Source organism: Corylus avellana, chromosome ca4 (genome assembly GCF_901000735.1).
Source record: "Corylus avellana chromosome ca4, CavTom2PMs-1.0".
NCBI lineage: Eukaryota > Viridiplantae > Streptophyta > Magnoliopsida > Fagales > Betulaceae > Corylus > Corylus avellana.
In genome coordinates, this window is record NC_081544.1 from 25,786,095 (window position 1) to 25,807,734 (window position 21,640).

At 34.9% G+C, this 21,640-nt stretch overlaps 2 protein-coding genes across 2 annotated transcripts in view; both read left to right on the forward strand.

Moving 5' to 3' along the window:
- Positions 1–1,277, forward strand: part of LOC132177307 (probable methyltransferase PMT3) — a 5,942-nt gene extending 4,665 nt beyond the window's left edge. Inside the window, exons 7-8 of the mRNA XM_059589571.1 lie at positions 1–215; positions 631–1,277. The exon at positions 1–215 is cut by the window's left edge and continues 6 nt beyond it. Coding sequence (XP_059445554.1) covers positions 1–215; positions 631–952 — 537 coding nt within the window. The 3' untranslated portion in view covers positions 953–1,277. The remainder of the gene's footprint in view (positions 216–630) is intronic.
- Positions 1,278–8,730: 7,453 nt separating this feature from the next.
- LOC132176917 (uncharacterized) lies at positions 8,731–20,245 on the forward strand. Its single transcript, XM_059589077.1, has 14 exons — positions 8,731–8,945; positions 9,465–9,827; positions 10,370–10,544; positions 11,676–11,759; positions 11,848–12,089; positions 12,194–12,413; positions 12,709–12,788; positions 12,874–12,958; positions 14,486–14,617; positions 14,709–14,822; positions 14,938–14,985; positions 15,624–15,708; positions 18,504–18,560; positions 19,807–20,245. The coding sequence occupies exons 2-14, from the start codon at positions 9,607–9,609 to the stop codon at positions 19,905–19,907; spliced, it is 1,644 nt and encodes a 547-aa protein (XP_059445060.1). The 5' UTR covers positions 8,731–8,945; positions 9,465–9,606; the 3' UTR covers positions 19,908–20,245.
- Positions 20,246–21,640: the final 1,395 nt, after the last annotated feature.

A 21,640-nucleotide genomic window follows, 5' to 3' on the forward strand; every position in this document is an offset into this window, starting at 1 on the left:
TGGCAACGGAGGGTTGAGAGTTATTGGAGTCTCTTGAGTTCAAAGATTTCATCGAACACACTGAGGAACGTGATGGACATGAAGACAAATATGGGTTCCTTTGCAGCTGCTCTAAAGGACAAGGATGTTTGGGTGATGAATGTTGTCCCTGAAGATGGACCCAACACACTTAAGCTGATTTATGATAGAGGTCTTATAGGCACTGTCCACGACTGGTATGCATATTATTGGCTTCTCAATTATAACCTGAAGATTAATTGTATATTAATCAATACCTTGTTTTGGTTTATAATGGATCTTACCTTTATGATAATTATACTAAACAACTTAGTTTTCCTAGACAGGGCTTTGAGTCCAATTTATGCACTTGCTAGACTTGGGAAATAAAATAAATCCATATAAGGAGTAGAGAAATAATTACACCAACAGCAAGCAGCTGTTGGTAATTGACTTTTTAAGTTTACCAGCTCTAGTGACATATGTTTGTAACATGTTTGGTGGAGATGATGTTTCTCATTTTCCATCAACTTTACTCCATAGAAGGCATGGCATGGTCGATAGATTATTGGAAAAGTTTTGTCAATTGAGGTTTGGAGTTGGTTGATTTTGACTTAAAATCTGTTTCAACAGGTGTCAAGCATTTTCAACATATCCCCGAACTTTTGATCTGCTCCATGCTTGGACTGTGTTTTCTGACATCGAGAAGAAAGATTGCAGTCCTGAAGACTTGCTGATTGAGATGGACCGCATACTTAGGCCTACTGGTTTCATAATTATCCGTGACAAACAACCAGTGATAGATTTCATAAAGAAGTATTTAGCCGCATTGCACTGGGAAGCAGTGACAACAGCTGATTCCAGTTCAGATTCAGGCCAGGATGGAGATGACATTGTGTTTGTTATTCAGAAGAAATTGTGGCTCACAAGTGGAAGCCTCAGGGATTCAGAATAGGACAATGGCGCTTCTCTGCTGCTCCAAGGGATTACAAGCATGTCCCAAGTAGTTATGCAGACAACGATTATATTTTGTACTATTAAAAGATGTTTTACTTAAAATATTTTTTTGTCCCCCCGTTTTCTACGACGATTTAGTTTATAAATTATAAGCCATAGACTACCAGCATCTATAGGCTATTCTTCATTATTTGTATTTTTTGGGTTTTTCCGGGCATTGTGTAAGCTACTTGAGCTATTGATCAACGACTAGAACAAAGATGCGCTGCTAAAGTACGTAGAAATGTGATTTCAAGTTACTAAATACATGCACATTTTTCTTTCCCCCTTGTAATCCATATCATGTCTGCTTCTTGTTCTTAGTTTATATGCAAATATCCTTTGAAAAGGACAACTCATGAAAACGAGGAAGTTGGTTTTAATAGAAAATGTGAGGAAATATTGCAGCATATATGGCTCGGGATAACTCTAGAAGGTGTCGACTGTGTGTCGGCACAGCCGACACGTATCCTTTGGTTCTTGAAGCAAGAGCTTTCAACATCTGCATGCAACCATATTGTAATATCTGATTGCCAGCCTGTCATGCGATGCGCCCGACATGCCAAAACTAGCTATTGAAAAGGTCATCGCAATTTGTCAAAAACGTTACCATCAGAAGTCATGGGGTTTCACCAAACTCTTTCATATGTGTTGTAGAGAGCACTCGTATTTTATACTTACAAATTTAATTGAGAATTCAAAAGGTATGAACTCTCGTGACGAAGAGACATCATGGGTTGGTTGTTGATGATTTGCCAGTTCGACACCCAAGAATCATGATAGCTATGTTTTTCATCTTTCTTGCTAGAGTAGGTGGATCTCATGCCACTTGCACACTTGCACAGTGAAGGAGACTTTCACAAGGATGACTTGTCAAAGGTTTCGGCAAGCTACACTCTAAATAGAAAATTTTCCAAGGAGAAAGCAGGGCACGAAAAAAAAAAAAAAAAAGCTTTAAAAACATACTACTACTAAGATCTACTTGTAGAAGTAGAGATATAACCACCTCGGGGTTGTATCATATGTTTGGGGGCATCCTGTTTTCCTTGGATGGACGTAATAAATGGGATACAAGTAGTGGCCGACAAATATTCTCTTTTAAAGGTACACAGGTAGTGGCCGACAAATATTCTCTTTTAAAGACGCAGAATGGTCCCCTTGTTGGTTGTTATGATGATGCGACGGAGGCTTAGATTCCCCATGGAACACTTGTTGGGAGCACCCAAGATCGATCGTTGGCCATCAAGTTGCGATCCGAGAGTAATCGATGTATTCTTTGTTTGGTCATAAGTGGGGAGGCATACATATGGGTACTGTTCCTCACCTTTGGACAAGCCTATCTTGGACCGAGGGCCGACAAGGCCTTTTGTAAGTTGGCTTTCCTACGGGTGGGGCGGAATTAGCTTACCAAAAAAATAACAAATCTTCCAATTTTTTATTTTTTTGTGGTAAACTCTCAAAACTTAATTTTCTTTCTTCAAATCCTCAATAAAATAATTTATTTTATTTTATTTTATTTTTTATGGCCAAATGTGTCATTTTGTGTGTAAATTCAAAAATTGCTTAATGTATGATTAATACAGAAACTCAAAACAAAAAAAGAAAAAGAAAAAAGAAAGATAGATTTGTTAAAAGATCATTTATATATGCTAGGGTGATGAACTTAATTGGAAGGAAATTTTCGAAATATAACTTACTGCAAAAAATATTGTAAGCTATAATGATCTTCTTAACATGCAGCAAAGTGGGTCAAGAGGAAGAGTGAAAAAGCACAAAATCATTATATATAAATCCAAAACACACCCAAAAAAAAGCTCATTTCCGTAGGAGGACAAGTCACTTTAGCGAACATAGCGAGAATACAATTACTTGTTTGGGTGTCATTAATGATGTCAAGTGACCAGAACACCAACATTAACACCAGCACATGCAAATCTTCTCCTCCAATAGTGTGAGGAGACCATTTCTTTCTCGATCGGTTCCTAATGAGTGATGGCATGTATAAACATAATGTTGTTGGGTTTTTTCTTTCTTTCTAGGCCTACCTATAATGTTTGGTGCCGTGAACGTTTCCTCCGGTGGGACATATTGGACCCAACTGAGCCCTTGACTCTTAGCATCAAAATAGAGGTCCTACTTTCTCTCTCTCTCTTTGTTTTTCTTTGTTGTTCTCTAATATAAAATCTCCAAATTAAAGTAACATGCCAAGATGTCTTAAAGCTAGCCATTGATCAATTAATGGCGTCTATTAAGGAACTCCAACTCCAACCTTAGGCTTTTACTGAATTGAGTGCCACGTTCTTTTATAATTTTTTCAACGTTACAGATTTAATTTCGCGCTCTTTCTTTTTTAATATTTGAGATCTTTGATAATTTTGTTTATAACACCAAAACCAAATCTGGCAAATCCTACTGAATAATGTTGCATCCCACATCCTACTAAAATTGAGTGCACTTAATACTAAAAATTAGAAAGAAAAAAACCTTACCAACTTCGCTTGGACTTCCACTCATTTTGATACCATTTTCCTGAACAGAAATTTGCTACAAACCAATATAATAAAGTGATATGTGTTTCATAAAAAAAAATATAAAAAAAATAAAAAATAAAAAATTTCACATGTTAATTAAGGGACACATGTCACTTTATTAGATTGGTTTGTATGAATTAGCTACAAACTAGTTTGTAGCAAAATTCTGTCCATATCTCCCAAAGTTTAAAAACTCTTAACTAAAGGTATTAAACTTTCAATTTCTTTCAATTACTCATTTCCGTTATGATCTTTTATTAAATCTTGTTAAAATTCTCAAAATACTTTTATACAAATAATAAAATAAACGCTTGAACCTTTATAATTTTTTATAATAAAAAATGGCAATTTGAGAATTTTGACAAGACAAAAGAAGATAATTGAAATAAATTAAAAGTTTGATATCCTTATTTGAGAATTTTTTAACTTTGAAAGAATAATTTCAAAAATATTTGTTTACCTTTCCATAAAAAATATACTTACGAGGGCTTGTTTGGAATTGCGTTTGAGGGGCCTAAAAGTACTTTTAACATTCAAAAAGTCTGTTTAAAAAAAAATACTCGTTTGGTAAAAAAATTAAAATGAGTTCAAAAAGCCTAAAAATTACCAAAACGCACTTTTGACAAAAGCTTGAAAATAAAGCTTTTGCCTAAAAACATTTTTTAAAATAAAATTTTTGTTTGCCAAACACAATCTCAAATAGGGTCTTAGTCAATTTGGTTTGGTTTGGATAACATAGACAACAGAGACTTCCTATCCACTATATTGACCTTAAATTCAGGTCCATGGTCCTAACAAAATGATTCTCTCTTTTCTTTTCTTTCTTTCTTTTTTTTTTTTTTTTTTTTTTAAATGAATTTATTTATATCCTGGTGGAATATTGAACATGGTGGTTTATGATGCCCTAGTTCTCGGGGGAACCCCAACCTACCCAAGTTGCCTAACTAGTGGGGCTTACTCTTCCAAACCTTATCCTTTTTCATTATTTAGGGTTTTTGGAGTCGTGACTCATACTCACGAAAGAATATCACACTTGAAAATTTAACAATCCATTAATTATGGACCTACAGCTTTGATTAAAAGTGACCCCCAATGTCTAATATTTTGTTTAAAATAATAAAATGGCCAGCTGAGACTTATTATTATAGGGACTCATGTGAAACAAACAAAGCTAACCTGCTTGGGCTCCACCTCCACCCTTCAGGTACTCATGGCACGGTCGACAAGAGAGAAGAAGCAAATAATTGCCTAAAACAAATACAGAAGAAAGGCTTTTCTTTAGGCTTAAATTGAACATAATTACCCGCCAACAGGTTTGAACTCGGTTCGGTTTAGTTTGGTTCATTTATTAAGCGGAAGAAGGTTTGAAAAAAATTTATGCTCGTATAGGTTCGTATAACTTCAAGTTTTCATTTTAAAAAAATAATAATAATAAAAATTGTGCATATATACACATATGAACGAGCTAACGATTTAATTCGAACGAATTGAGCCGAACTTTTACAAGTCAATCTCATGAACATTATCTAAGTCGATCAAAGTTTATACGAGTTATATCATTTAAAAGTTATATAGTTAAATATTCATTTACTAATTGAATTAAGATCGAATCGAGTTTATTTGAGTCGAGTTGAACCAAGTTTACGAGCAGCTTAGCTCATTTAACAACCTTAATAACCACTAAGGTAAAAACTAATTATGCGTAAGGCTCAACCCAATAACTATTTTCAATACCTAGAATCCAAGTAGGCACATTTTTGATATAACATAACATAAGAGTTATTGACATTGACAATATTTTATTAAATAATGCTAAATACTATATTTTTACATGTCCAACAAAACTGACACAAGTTAAATAGTGTTATATAGACGGGCTTATAGTTAAATAACGTTGAGTAGTGATTTAGTGAATACCCGTGTGCATGAACAACGTGCATGCCGATGTTATATTTTATAATATTATAACACCAACGTGCACATTGTTCATACACGCCTGTGTTCACTAAATCACTACTCAAATAACGTTATTGGAGTTTTACTAACACAAGAATTTTTTTTATTTTTTTTTTTGGTCACATATTTTTAAGTTGTCATGTATGCATATGATGAAACAGTCGTAGCATTAGCCCCTAAACAATTGAAAGAAAAGAAAAAAAATAATAATAAAGTCAATGCTGTTGACATGAATATTGTCTCCTAATTTACTCAATAGTCCTTTTGTCTTGACCCTACCCTTACCCGCCTTCAAATTGCACAAAGCTCAGGTCCACATCATGTACCAGTGATTCTTGCAAGGTCACCGCCACCGTTACCATCCCTTAATACCGTATAGGCGATCAAGGAAAGAAACAAAGAAGGTAAAAGGAAAAAATGAAACCCAGTAGTGGCCAAGTGTTTTCCAATGATGAGAACTTCTTGCTAGTATGCTATTTATTTTTAAAAACAATTTGAATTTGATCTAATGGTGATTTTGAAAGTCACATCAGTTTTAATAAAATAAAAAAATGATCTCTAATATTACTCTAATTTTTTAATTTTCCTAACATACTCTATTTTTATTGAATTAAAACATATTTTCACTGTGAAAATAAAAGAGTAATAATATTTAGTAAATTATTATACGACTGTTATCAAACTTGAATGATGTAGCAATAAAAATTGAATTTTAAATACTTTTTTTTTTATATATAAATACTAATTTAATGATTAATTTTTACTACCTATCATTAAACTAAGAATGTTTTAAATAGCATTAATCAAGAACAAATTATATAAGATATAGAAAGTTCACACGTTTGCGTAAGGGGAATGTTTAATTATTATTAATTTAAATTTACTCAAAATCAGTTTAGATCGTCAACGTACACGTGGTAGTATTTCGGTGGACCGTGACGTTGTCGTCGACCGTCTTGTCATGCCATTGCCATCGCCATCGCCATCCTTTCAGATAAAAGTCATAAAACGAAGAAGTAAGAAGGAAGCAAGAAGGAAACCGAGCGGAGTTGAGAATCGAGGGAGGGGGGCCACGTGGCATGAATGCGAAGCGGCGCAGTATCTGAGGCGTACATCAAGGCTTTGAATGTGTTGGAGTAAAGTCGTGGTTTAGGCAATTATTCTTGACAGTTTTTTCCATTTGGGTCTATATCCTAGTGGTCCAGCTCAGCACCCCCTTTGATGCAAATGTCTTTTTTATTTTCCTTCTTCTTTCAATTGCCGCGTTTTCGCCGCTATTCCCATCTCTCCAATTTCTCCTTCCTCTATCGAGTCTATCCTTTGGCATTTGTCGTCTACGCGTTTTCAATGAGCAAGGTTCACGAACTCTTTGATCTCCTATGTGTGTGTGTGAAATAGTAGTGAAAAGATTATCCCACCTCTCCATCCCTTTATCACTTCTCAAATTATTTTTTTAAGGGTAATTTGCCTTTTGCAAACACTTCTTTAATGTTTAAAGTCTTTCACTTTAGTGTATCGAACTTTAATTTCTTTCTATTTTCTCTATTCCGTTACATATTGTAGTTAAATTAAACGATGTAATGAATAATTTCAATAAGTTTATTTTAGTAATTTTACACGTTTTCGTTAGGATTTAACAAAAAATCCTAATTAAGGGGAGAAGTGAAAGGAAATTAAAGTTCTATACACTAAAGTAAAAAACTTTGAACATTTAAAGGAGTTTGTAAAATACGCATAATTTCATGAGATAAGTTAAATTACTCAAATTTTTTAATATTGGGAACGTAATAATTATATGGTTTAAAATTTTATTAAATTCAACGTACCTCGTCTACTTTTCAGTTTCTTCACTTTAGGTAAGTGGGGATATCATAGAGGAGATTAACGTGCAAAACCGACACGAAGATAATGCATGCCATGTTATCTAATTAAAATAATGTTAAAATACTTTTGAGTCAAGTATTTAAAAAGCATTTTACTAGTGCGTTTTGAGGGTTCATATGTGTCTAAAAGTGCCTCAATGCTTAGGTTGTTGCAAAATAACTATAATTTGATGGTCAACTATTAAAAAAAAAAAGTACATGAAATGTCGAATAATTATTGTGGAATTGCTTTGTATTATTAAGATAATGAAAACTCTCCGTCAAAAAAAAAAAAAAAGGGGAATAGTGTGGGCAACATCCTCTAATCTAATGGCATTAGCTTTTTTTTTTTTGGTGATTATCTCATGATATACTATCTTGTTCCTTTCTTTTATGGTTTCATTTTTGCAATAGCCCATACAATCTTTTCACAATAATATAATGGGTATGCTTGATAATGATTTTAAAAATTTGTGGTTTTAAAAAATATTTTGAAGTGATATAAATGGTAGAAGTGTATTTTTGGTAAGGGTTTGACTTGAAGATGTTGAGATTAGAAGACGTATTCGGATATTAACAGATCTAATTTCAACCGCAACTCGGATCTTTTTGTTAAAGTTCACATGATGTATTCAAAAGGGTTTACAACGATAATCACTTAAAAAATAAAATATACACGTCAGGTTAGTGACATAAGTGTGGGAAATGATTTATTTCACATTGAGGGGACTTAATGTATCTTAAATAATTTTTTTTAAAATGATTGACATGAAAAATTACTTAAAATATATAACTTTAATGACCGGTGTAAAATAAGTTTAATAAATGAATGTAAATAATATATATATATATATATATATATATATAATAATAGGGGAGAAAATTCACTTTACCCTCTGAAGTTTTAGGAATTTTTCAATTCAAATCATAATATTTAAAAATTGGCAATGTATTCTCTAATGTTTTAAAAATTTTCAATTCAGATCCTCCGTTACTAATTTTCATCTAATTATGTAACGAAAATCATCCGTTACGTAATTTCATAAGTTTTAATGATGACAAAATTGAAATAGAGGGCATCAAAATCTCACGTGAGACGCACGTGAGATGATTTCTGTCCAATTAGATGTAAATTAGTAACGAAAGATCTGAATTGAAAATTTTTAAATATTAAAAGAGTATATTACCAATTTTTAAATATTAAGTTTCGAATCGAAAAAAGTGAATAAATCTCACTTGTATTAAAAAATTATTATACTGTTTTCAGGTAGCAAAATCTCGCGACAAATAGAAACCCATTCGGGTGGGTTTGTGAGACAGCAATGCAAAAACATTTAAATATCTTATTAAAGACACAAAAAAGGAAAACACAAAACTGGGTACAGCAAAGAAGCACATAAAAAGTCCTTCACGTACAAAGCAGGAGTCTCCACTTTTCAACACAAAAAGGCTACGGAGCATCGAATGGCGCATCATCACCAACACTTTGTGCTCCTCTCCACTGTTCCTTCCACGCTGAAACTCGCGGACTCTCCGGTTCCTCCGTCTCTCTTCCTCTAGGGTTTTGCCTCCGCTGCTCTGCTTCTCTTCTACGCTCCCTACGGTACGTTACTCTCTCCGATTCCCAAATCCAACCCTCCGGAGCCGTCCGATTCGGTTCCGGTGCGTTGAATTGTCTCGAACGTAGGGTTTAGGAGGCTCTGATTAGGAATTCGATTTGCTTGTTGATTTAATTTTGAGTTTTGAGTTTTGAGCTCTGTTTGGTTGCTGAGAAAATGTGCTGAAAGAAGAAGCGAATGAAACTTTGAGATGCAACTAGGATGATGAATTGGACTAAGTTAGAGTGTTTGAGGCTTTGAGCTTGTAGCTTGTAGCTTGTATTAATTTTCATCCTTTTAATCTAGGTCAGTAATTTCTTTGCGTATTTTCCTTTTGTTTTTTGGCAAGTAAAAAGTGCGTTAAGTGTATGGGTTGTAGAAACTAAGATCTTCACGTTTGGCTAGAACAGAGGGTTAGTTTTGCTTGCTATTAGTTAGAACTGATATTGCTCACAAATCGAATTCGGATTTCACAAATCAACAATATTGAATTGAAGTTTGTTGATTGTCTTTGTCAATTGCAGAGCAAATGCATTGGACACGAATCCATGATGCATCGGCAGCTATGATGAAATGTTTACTCTATAATTGTTGGTGAGATAAGGTAAAATGGGCCTTTGAAAGTGTGGATTTACACGGTGTGAGGTATTAACTGAGTGAAAGAAAATGGACAAGGCAAGGAGTTGGTTCAGTAAGTTTACCTCAAAAGACAAGTCGAAGCATTTGAAAAAGAAGGAAACTGCAGGGAGTGGGAAGGAGGTGTCAAAGGCACCGATGAGTGAGGAAGCGCCTTCAAATGTGACTAAACAGAAGGTTGCGGCTGCAAAGCAGTATATAGAAGACCATTACAAGAAGCAGATGAAGAACCTGCAGGAGAGGAAGGAGCGGTATGGTTTTGATCCTTCTTTTTGTAGTTATGAGCTGATGGTGCTGCAAACTTTTCAGTCTAAACTTTTACATTGGTCTGGTTTATAGTAATCTTTTCTTACATGCACCAAAAAAAAAAAAAAAAAAAAAATTTGTTGTGTAACATTTTTGTTGGATTAAAGATGCTTTTTTTTTTTAAAAAAAAAAATTGTGAGTAGTCCATCCCTACCTTCTCCAGATAAGTAGTGAGGCTTTGTAGGAAGTCCTTGGTCACGTGACTGCATGGACACCAGAAAGGCCCAATTTGTCAAAATCCCCTCGCTAGTAGCATACAAGAATTGCAATTTATACTCCCACTAGTTTATCCTTATGGTCAATTGTTTCAAGTAGTGCTGGCTTAAAGTTATTGGACAGAAATGATTGTGCACCATTTTTCTGAACCAGTTAGCTTGTGAAGTATCCATTTTTCTCGTTAACGATTTATTCCACCAATGTGGTTATTGAAGTAATCAATTTTTTAGAACCTTGAGTGATTGTATTCTAGTGCTTGAATTCCATTCAGACGTAATGTACTTGAAAAGAAGTTGGCTGATGCTGAGGTCTCAGAGGAAGAGCAGTACAACTTGTTAAAGTATTTGGAGAAGAAGGAAACTGAATATATGCGCCTTCAAAGGCATAAGATGGGTGCTGATGATTTTGAGCCATTGACGATGATAGGGAAGGGTGCATTTGGAGAGGTATAACTTTTTGCTTTGACATACTTCTATAGTTGATTCTAATCAATGGCATAGACATGGTCCTCCATGATTTTTGTGTGTTGTTATGGTGCTATTGTGTTTAGCTTGCCATTACCTTCGATAGTTTAGAGAAAACAAATGAAAAAATAGAAGACTTTAAATAGTATTTTGCAGCTACTACAAGGTGATGGTCGCTAGTCAGTTTTCTTATTATGTTTTCCTATATCTTACATCTACCTCATGAAAATGTTCTCTCTCTCTCTCTCTCTCTCTCTCTCATGATGGGGTTATACTCTGAAAGGAGGCCTGGAGATTAGAATTCTTTATGTTTGATCGCATTATGGTTTTAAGAATTATGACATTTACCTTTACTTCAATTTTTTCCTATAAAAAAGAAAAGAAAAAAGAATTATGACATTTACCTAGAGTAAAGGGGCTCAGTTACCTTTTAGAAAATAGAGGAAACAAATTAGAGAGAGAGGGAAAGGAAAATTATGAGCACAAGAGTTAAAATGAAGAAAGGAGAAGGAGTTGGAAAATGGAAACTAGAGCAAGCAAGTCTTCTATAATTTTGCTAACCTAATTGGTCACTTACTTTACCCGTGAAAGCTACCTTTGAATAGGCTACTTCCTTCCCCCTAAAGCTTAATAACCCAGAAAACAAAATTTTTTGGAAAGAGCTAAAATAACTTTTAGAACAAGACATGAATTGCATGGAAATGTTTACAGACTTCTGCTATACAACATTAAAAAAATGAAGAGCAATCATATCAATTTGAATCCTACTGCAAATACCACCTAAAAAATCCTTGGCTAATTTAAATAGGATTTGCAAAATCATAATACAGTATGCTGCATTGATGCTATTTCTTATATGTAAAATTTGTTCTGGTCACAAGGCAAGCCACATAATTCTGCTGGACGTGTTTTGTTCAAGCAGTGACTAAAAAGGATGTGCTGTTGGATATTATGCACTTGAATTGCTTGGAGTTACTAGTTAGTGATGCTCTGACTGATTCTTGCCAGTTGCCATACAATTAACTTGTTTTGTGAGGTTCATCTGTGGTTTTTGTTACAACTTAATCATTCTGTTGATTGTTTTACATGACTAATTTTTTTCTACTGGTGCAGGTTAGAATCTGTCGCGAGAAGGCAACAGGTCATGTATATGCTATGAAGAAGCTTAAGAAATCGGAGATGCTTCGCAGAGGCCAGGTATACAATTTACCAAGCCTGACAGACAATTTTATTAAGATTATTGTTTCATAATGCATTTTGCTATTTTTCATTTAAATTTGTTCAGGTTGAACATGTGAAAGCTGAGAGGAATCTACTTGCAGAGGTTGATAGCAATTGCATTGTCAAGCTCTATTGTTCCTTCCAAGATGACGAGTATTTATATCTAATTATGGAATATCTACCGGGTGGAGATATGATGACTTTATTGATGCGCAAGGATACACTGACAGAAGATGAGGCCAGGTTTTATGTTGCGGAAACAGTCCTAGCTATTGAGTCCATCCATAAACATAACTATATTCATAGGTACTTTGATGTTTGTCTAGATTGTGTGATGGGAGGCTATCAATATGTTATTTCTGTCATGGTCTTATTGTTTCATATAAGTGATTCCATGTTTCATACTACAGAGATATCAAGCCAGATAACTTGCTGCTTGATAGAGATGGTCACATGAAATTGTCAGATTTTGGATTATGTAAACCCCTAGACTGTAGTAATCTCCAAGAAAAGGATTTTTCTGTTGGAAACAACCTTAGTGGGGCTCTTCAAAGTGATGGACGCCCTATGGCACCAAGACGCACACAACAGGAGCAACTTCAGCATTGGCAGAGGAACAGGAGAATGCTTGTAAGTTTGTGACACTGACATCACATGATTGATATGGCTGTTAACCTTAAAGTATTGCTACTATCAATCGCAACAAAACAGCGTTATCTTCAGCATGCTTTTTCTTCATTACTGTTGGGGTTTATATTAACTTTTGTGGTATGCCATAGTTGCAAATATTGTCTAGAAAGGCTCCTAATTCATCCTTTTCCCAGTGAAATTTGTTTTAGCATTCTTTTTTTCCCCAGAATCTTATGGTGACTGCATGGTTATGTTAAAAATTTCAAAATGGTTTTCAATATTTGTAATGTTGCAGGCTTATTCTACTGTTGGAACACCTGATTATATTGCCCCAGAAGTTTTGCTGAAGAAAGGATATGGGATGGAATGTGATTGGTTGGTATTTGAATTTTGTTTTTATCTTTTTTGATCTATCATTTCTTGAATTTGTGCTAATAAGATGCTGTTGATACTTATCCAGGTGGTCTCTTGGCGCCATCATGTATGAAATGCTCGTGGGATATCCACCCTTTTATTCAGATGAACCTATGTCAACTTGTAGGAAGGTAACCTGCAGTTCTTTGCTTTTATTCATATGATTTCTTAGAACATATGCTAAGCGGGGCATGTCTATATTTTTTTATTTTTTATTTTTCTATTATTCCTGTCTCTCTCTTAGAACTGGACCACAGAATACACAACTATAAAAGGGTGTACTTTCTTTGATCATGGAATATGGTGAAGTTTGCTAGAGACTGGAATACGGGTGTTATCTTTAATTAAATGTTTTGAGTTAGCAAAATAGAAACAGGGCACTGGTGAAACCCAAAAGACTCCCTTTCTTCATGGGTAGTACTGTCATAGAAGGCTTGTTTCCAATATGAATCCTCATCATAAAAAAACTTTTTTAAAGCTATTGAACTTTTTATTTTTATATTTATATTTATATTTTTTGGAGGTTTCTTACTCAATTAATATATCTTGCTAATACAGTATCACGGAATCCATTTTATATTTGAGGATTTAGGGCTGAGTGTTACTAAAAAGTTAAGGGAGGAAATCGTATTAACTATCAATCCAACTCTCCAAATTTGTATTAACATTTTATTTAAATCGCGCACATGCTCCTTTTGCTTTAATTGTGTGAGGCCTAGCATCATTGTAACTTCTTTACCATTTGCTTGTCATAAATTCTGTTAGACTGCTACTATGGTGTAAACATTGATCAACCTGCAGAAATGTGTATAGGTTCAGGGAAAGGATCTCCTGAATATTAGGTAGCTATCATTAAACCGGGTAGTCTCTAGGAGATGGGTGCAGTAGCAGAAAGTGCTGCTAGAAAGGCTATTTCAATAGCGGCATCCAAAATGGCTCTATGAAGTTATGAACCCAATTTATTATCTCAGGATTGGAATATACAACCAAAGGAAAGAGGTCTTTAGAAAAAGCAAAAAAGAACAATTGCAGGTTTCTTTTATATATATATATTGTGGACAGTAATCCAGTGGGCCCTTATACAGTTAATTTTGTTTCTCAAAAATATTTGGGGATCTGCATGGAGGGACTACAATGAAGGAAAGTTTGTTGGGAGGGATTGTACTTTTACTCCTGCTTGTTAATTTTCCATATTGTTTAGAAAGGTCTGGAAATTAAATTGTTTGGTACATCTTTACAAATCAACATTTTGGTGCTTAGCAGTGTCTTTTGTAAATTGTGTGGATGGCATGGACCTCAGTAGGAATCTGTCCCTTGTTTAACACTTCTACTGTAATCTGCTTTCTGTTTCCCAATTGTGCCTTAAAAGATCCAATCAAGATTACCCACTGCCACGATAAATTTTTATTGTGACTTAGTTTAAATTCTCTCTTTTATACCTCAAATTTTGTTCTTGGTTGAAGCTACAATTGCTTACTTGCGGGAACTCTGATGCTCTTTTCTTTCTGCCATTTGTTATCTGATACCTATTATAAACTCTTACTACAGGTCATAATTGTACCGCTTTTATTGGGCTTATGTCTAATTGTTTTTCTCAGCTTGTAGCTCTGGTCTTTGTCATTATGATGGAATATTTTCCCTCTTTATCAATTATGCAGATAGTTAACTGGAGAACTCATTTGAAATTTCCAGAAGAAGCAAAATTGTCTCCAGAAGCAAAGGATCTCATTAGTAAAATGTTATGTAATGTTGATCATAGGCTTGGAACGAAAGGCGCAGATGAAATAAAGGTGTTGTGTGATGTTTCCTGTCCTATTTATTCGCTTTTAAAATTTGAATTCCTAATTAATGAATTGACTTACTGCACCTGGATATCTTTAGGCTCATCCGTGGTTCAAAGGCATTGAATGGGACAAATTGTATCAAATGAAAGCTGCATTTATTCCTGAGGTCAATGATGAATTGGATACTCAAAATTTTGAGAAGTTTGAAGAGGTCGTTCATTTTTTATTTCTTTTTTTAATTTCTTAAATGTATGAAAGTACAGACCTATTTGAGGCATTTTGTTGCTAACCTTCTTGTTTCTTGTGATTGGTTAATGATGCTGTAGGCTGACAACCAAATCCAAACTTCATCTAAAGCAGGTCCATGGAGAAAGGTTGGTATATATGATTTAGTTGATGCATTCTGGGCCCAAACAGTTGCAGTTGTAGTATCTTTACTAGTGTTTTACATATGTGCTTTTGCTGCTCGAGCTCTTTCATAACTAAGCCAGTGTCTGTTTTATCCTCAACTTGGCAAGTATCTCATTGTCCAGAACACCCTTTGGTAATAAGGTCATGTGTGTAATTTTGGTGCATTTGTATTGATGTTCACTATGAGAATTGTTGGTAGTGTGCATTTTCCATTTAAACATCATTGCTGTTTAGTCAGCTGAAATTACTCTATTGGTAATAGAACCAATCTTCTGTTTGCTTCTTTCAACTCACATTTTATAGTCTTTCTGGTTGTAAAGTTGAGTTTCCTTTCTGGATATAATGGCCAGTACTTTTAGGATGTTTTTGATTGCAAGATGGTGAGGTCATTTGAAGCAATAGGGTACAGATGGGGTGATTAATTTTTGGTCTATTAATGTAGTTTCTTTGGTGTGGTTCTGTTGTTCATTGTGTTTCTATTTAGTGAATTGTTTAGTGTTTTCCTTTTCTTCTCTGCAACTGAAATTGTTTAATGTCTATTAATCCTACAATTTGATGAGTTATTGCTAATGTTCTCATGCTGTTTTGTCCTCTGCTGCAGATGTTGTCGTCTAAAGATATCAACTTTGTTGGATACACGTATAAGAACTTTGAAATTGTAAATGATCATCAATTACCCGGAATTGGTATCTACCTGCCTCTCTCTATGGACACATTTCTATCTAATCTTTTTACTTGAGCTTCCTTATTTATTATTTCTCTAAATGTGTTGAAGATTACGTAATGCTTTCTTTCTTATTTCTATGGTTAGAGCCCTCTTTATTGTTCATATAAGGTATAATGTGTATGTAGTTTTGAAAATTCACGTTCTTGGAGATCTGACCAAATCCTCGTTTATCAAGGTTTTGAATTTATGCAACTGACCCAATGCTGTTGGGATTAGGCCATATGGCTTAGCTGGGCTGTGTTTAATTGTACACTGTTTCCTGATTAAAGGCAGGGACAGAGAGCTATTTGTTGAAAGTTCTTGACAATGCTTAACCTGCCTCTTTTATACTTTGTGAACTTAATTCAAAGGTTGGCTTTACTTATTTCAACCCTTCTGCCATACCATCTCTCAAGTGGTGGCAATATCTTATGTGGATTGTGGTGTTAATCAAACCAAAGGATCTAAGATATCTAGCAAGTTTGACTGTAAGTCAGGATTTTGGCAAATACAGTTGACAGAAGAGTCTGAAACCTTAACAGGTTTTAAGCGATGAAGTGCTTAGTCTACCTTATAAATAGTAGTTTGCAGTTCTCTATCTGTTATGTGCCTATGTAACTTGTGATGGAAAATTAACGAGTGTAGATTTTTGGTAGGATAATTCGAGGAATCCTGGGCCTCCTTATGTTAGGGTAGTTCGAGTAATCCTAAGCCTCCCAACAAACGTCTATGTTTGCCAAGGATTAACTCATTTGGCATTAGAAGAGTCTTTAAATAGACTTGCAATGTGATAGATAAGAACTCTAATCTTAAAATAATTATAAAATTAATCCAAATTTTAAAATAATATACTCTTTATTAAATAAAATCATATTTTAACACAACTTCTACTCCTAACTTATCCTAATCTCACCCATAACATTCTTCCCCACTTTGAATGGACCTTGTTCCCAAGGTCCCAAGAATTTTTGAGCTTGATATCGAGAAGATTTTCCAAGATAATCAGCTATGGAAGATGTGCTCCTCTTTGTAGCCAAAATACTGGTAGATATGTAAGTAGTAAAAGATGGGATAAAGATCAAAGGACCCAGGTATTCCCAGAAGAAAAGTGTATGATATGAAACTTGGTATTCCCAGAAGAAAAGTGTATGATAGGAAACTTGTGGACCCAAGTCCCTGAACACTACAGTCAAATGGTCCAAGTTTCCATCACTATAATCCTCGAGACTTTTCTTATAGTTAAGAAAAATAGGCATCTCCTTTGATCCCAGTTTGAGGGGAAGGGTTAACCTCTATCACGAAGGGTAGAACTTTTTGGTTCACCGATGAAAAGCCTTATGCAGATCTGCTACCTTAGCCTAGGAATCATGAAGATGTACAAGATGGGTTTCGATTTGGGCATCATTTAGATAAACAGGTGTTAAAATCTTAGAGCCCAATGAACCAATTTCATTTATGCGGTCTTCTTTATCTCCTATTTCCTCTTCAACTTCTTTTTCTGAGTCAGCAATATTGATGTCTTTGAGCAAGAGGAATTCCATGGATGATGATGGTGATGAGAGTCACGTCACCTCCAATTTTTTACCAAAATTTTAGATCATCGTTCCTGATATTGGTTTTGGGCATTTTTGTCATGGCCGTTCTTGTAATACCCTGATGGTCCACTTCCTCCTCAACAAGCCTCCTTTCGTGCACCGGCCATGTTCCATGCCTGGTAAATCTTCAGCCTCTTCCATTGCAATTGGTTTTGGGCGTTTTTGTCATGGCCGTTCTAGAGTGGTCCACTTGCTCCTCAACAAGCCTTATTTCGTGTACTGGCCATGTTCCATAATCGGTAAACCTTCAGCCCACTCAACTTCCATCCTTTCCGTGCTCTAGGCTCCCTTGAACTCGGCGGTATGCAGTGGTGGCAAAGCAAATAAATTTGAGCACAGGTAGCAAGTGGCACCGTATTGAGCATTTGGGTTTTGGTTGCTGTATGGGTATGGTGGGCCGATTGGGTTGGTGTTGGTATGGCCAAGCAAGGTGGTGAGACTTCAACATGGTGGTGGCTATGGTCGATGGGTGGGTGTTTTTGGTTGCAAGGGGTATGGTGCTAGCACCGTTTGTGGCTGTTGAGCACATTGTGCTGAAATGCTGTCAAGCGGTGCTATCATGGCTTAAAGCATTTCTGCCATCGTCTTCATTAACCGATCTCGCAACATGCGCAATTCTGCCTTCAACTCCTGTAGTGAAGTTTGTTGTCCTATGCTCAAGGAGACTCCGGGTTGGTGATGAGCAACCTATCTCTGATACCAATTATTATGTGTCTACATAAGCTTTGATGGAAAATTAACAAGTGTGTAGATGTTTGGTAGTATAATTCGAGGAGTCTTGGGGCCGCCTTATGTTGTAATCATTCGAAGAACCCTACGCCTCCCGACAAACGTAACATCTGATAAAAATGAACTCATCGACAATTTTATTAGCATTAGAACTGTCTTTAAATAGACTTACAATGGGATAAGATAAGAACTCTAAATCTTAAAATAATAATAAAAGTAATCATAATCCTAATTTTAAAATAACCTAATCTTTATTAATTAAAATCCTAACTTAGCGTAATCTCACGTGCAACATTATCTACTTATCAAAAAAAAAAAAAAAAAACGTGTAACACTATCTAGGCACACTCTTTTAGTGTCCTCTTTTCAGAACATTATTTTCTCTAGTGCAACACTTGATCTTGGCAATGATCTTTTGCATGACTGGTTTTTTATGATTTCCAATGTACAGCTGAATTAAAGAAGAAGAGCACAAAATCTAAGAGGCCCTCCATCAAGTCCCTTTTTGGTATGATTTTTTCCGTACTTTTTGCTTTTATCTTTGGATAAACAGTTATCTCAATCTATTATCATCCCAATATTAAGTTTACCGATTTTCGTGCAAGGACCAAAATGCTGTCACACACGCACAAATGATAGAACTTTTAGATGTGTTCGAGTCATATATGTTACTTCAATTGGAAAGGGTACTAGGCCCGTCTTTGTGTAAATTCATAGAATTTTTCGTTCATACTTTTCTGTCTTGGAAACAACAATGAGAAGGCAAGAAAAATATGAGAAATGCTGAGTGTACCTAATTTTTAATCCAATTTGATTTCCCTTTCCTTTCCAACACTATTGGTATCAAAAGGATCTCCTGGCTCTCTCTTATGGTGCTGGTGAAGTTTTTAGGCATATTTCTGATGCCGTCTTTTGTCGCCATATTTGAATGGGTAGTTGAGATAATATCTTAATTCAGAGAGTGCCAAATTTTGGATGTTAGTGAGTCCATTGAACTTACCAAAAAAAAGAGAGGGAATAATTTGTGTTGAAACTACTTTTGTGATGAGAAATCTGCTTTTTGAAGTTTGATTTTTCAATTTACTGTGAAATTTTCACAAATATTTACCTGAGTTGACTTTCTGGATGTGGCTAATTTATGGATTTGGTGATTGTAAGAGAAGTATATAGTACCCTCTTTTGTCACCATATTTGAAAGTATAGTTCAATTAAGCTTTTATTAGTGAGTACTAGACTTTGGATCTGGGTGCTATCAGTTAAGTTTCCTTTGCAAAGCTTATCCCTAGTTTTTCAGATTAATTCTTCGATAAAGTTCATGCAATTACTGTTTGTCATAATTTTGTGGGGGTCAATAGTTTCATTATCGTGGGTTGTTGTTGCATAGTATGCCATGAATGGTAACAGGGAAAAAAATTGTAGGGAAAACTGCATTTACTCTCCTTTAACTATCATCATTTTTGCAATGTCTCCCTCAATCTACCATTAGGGTTGCAATGTTGTCCTCCAGCGACCAATACCCTCTATAAGATGAAAAGAAAATCATTTTTTATCTTATGAAGGATATTTTTGCCATTTTGGGTCGTGGAAGGGAGACATTGCAACTCAAAACGTTGTAACATTGGAGGGAACATTGCAAAAGGGATGATAATTGGAGAGGGTAAATGTAGTTATCCAAAATTGTAAATACGTTTAATAGAATGATTTAATTGTTAAGAGTGTTAACTTTTTCTTATGAATTTGGTACATTATTACAGATGACGAGTCAGGCAAGGCTGGCAGTCAACCTACTCAGGGGAGCTTTTTGAACCTCTTGCCTCCCCAACTAGAAGTCCCTGAGAAACGGAATCAATCCTAGTGAGGTGCACTAATTTTTCTTATAACATCAGATTGCCACCAGATCCAACAAAAGAGCGTTTTGTTCTTTGGTGAATGGCCTTTGTTTTACTGCTTCCTGCATTTGGTTATTTTAGAGTGAGTTTTTGGGGCGAAGGCCCTAAACGAGTTGTTTGGTCTCTGTAAAATATCTTCTGGAAATATATATTCTTTGAAAATCGTGTATTCTTCCTTTTTCTCCTTTGTAATGCTGAAAAAAAATTCTTGTATAATACCAGCTTCATTATTCATGTAATTAACTTACTGTTAGTGTTGATTATAGTTGCACTACTTATATATGAAATAGAAGAATTTGATTAATATCTTAACATTAGGTTTGTGATTGTCATCACTCTCTCAATTCCTCCTATTTTGAGTTGAGATTTGGATGGGTTGGCATGGGTTAGTAATTACCATTAAAGTGCGAATCATATTTCCGTTTGGGTTGCATTGCTTCTGTCGAAGTTAGTCTGTGTCTGTTCTTCCTTGATGGTAGTAATCCAACTCGTTATCTCATTCCCACCCTTCAAGTCTTGTACCTTTTACGTAGTTTGATTTGTCCTCAAACGGGCTTCTCAAAAGCTTGAGAAATGCAGGGTTTTCATGATTTTTTTGTCAAAAATTTGGTTCCAAACTGATGTGTCAGCATCCAATCACCTTATGTCTTTATTTACTAAAATAGTAAGTTGTATGGGATGGTGATATGTCAAGTTTGAAACTAAATTTTTGGAAAAAGTCTCGGGAAACCTAGCATTTTTACGAAGAAAACTATTTGCCAACAAAAAAATGGAGTTACTATTTACCAATATCCTCAGATACTAAACACACAAGATCCACACAAGATCCACGCATGCTCGAAAGTCAATTGACCTTCCGTCCACTTTCTTTAAACAAAAGTCACGATAAAAGTACTCAATGATAGCTTTTAAAATGTGTAAAAGATTTGCCACGTGTTTGTATGGGGGTGTTACAGGATCAGTTGATCTGGGTAGAGTAACGAACACGTGTCTCGTCGTGTTTGTACAATTGACAAACACAACAAAGTAAACTTCAAACTCGTACACCACATTTTCAAAAGTTTACCTACACAGATAAGGATAAATCGTTGATTTTTTACACCAGGGATTGTGGCTCTAAGGAAGAGTATGCACCTAACAAGTCTAGAACTTGGGGTCTAAGAGGTGATACTCTCTAAGATCACTAGGCAAACCCCTTGGGTTATGTAGGTCTTACAAATTCAATAGTAGATTTGCTAAAAAGATGAATAAGAGATGAATGTAACACTTCTCTTTGCATTTAAACGATAGGTGGAAGGAGTCAACGTGATAAGTAGTATTTTTCATTTTTTTTTTTTTTGTTTAAATGAGTACTAGAGACTATACTTTTATTTCATTTTGGTGATATGACATTGTTAAAATACAACATTTTTAACTCACAAATATTCTACAATGCTGATGTAGTAGTTTCAGCCGACCATTATTTTGTTTTTTTTTTCATTAAGGGCAGATTAAATATTTAGTTGAGATTGTTACATCAATATTACAAGTAATTGTAAGATAAAAATAAAATAAAAAATTTAACATTATTTAAATTGTAAAATAATTACAAGAGATTAATTTCTTAAGAATTAATTAGTAGTGCCACCACAACTGTAAAATTGTTGTGTATAAAAATACCCATACGAATACCCCTCACGGTAAAGACGGTATGGTGTGG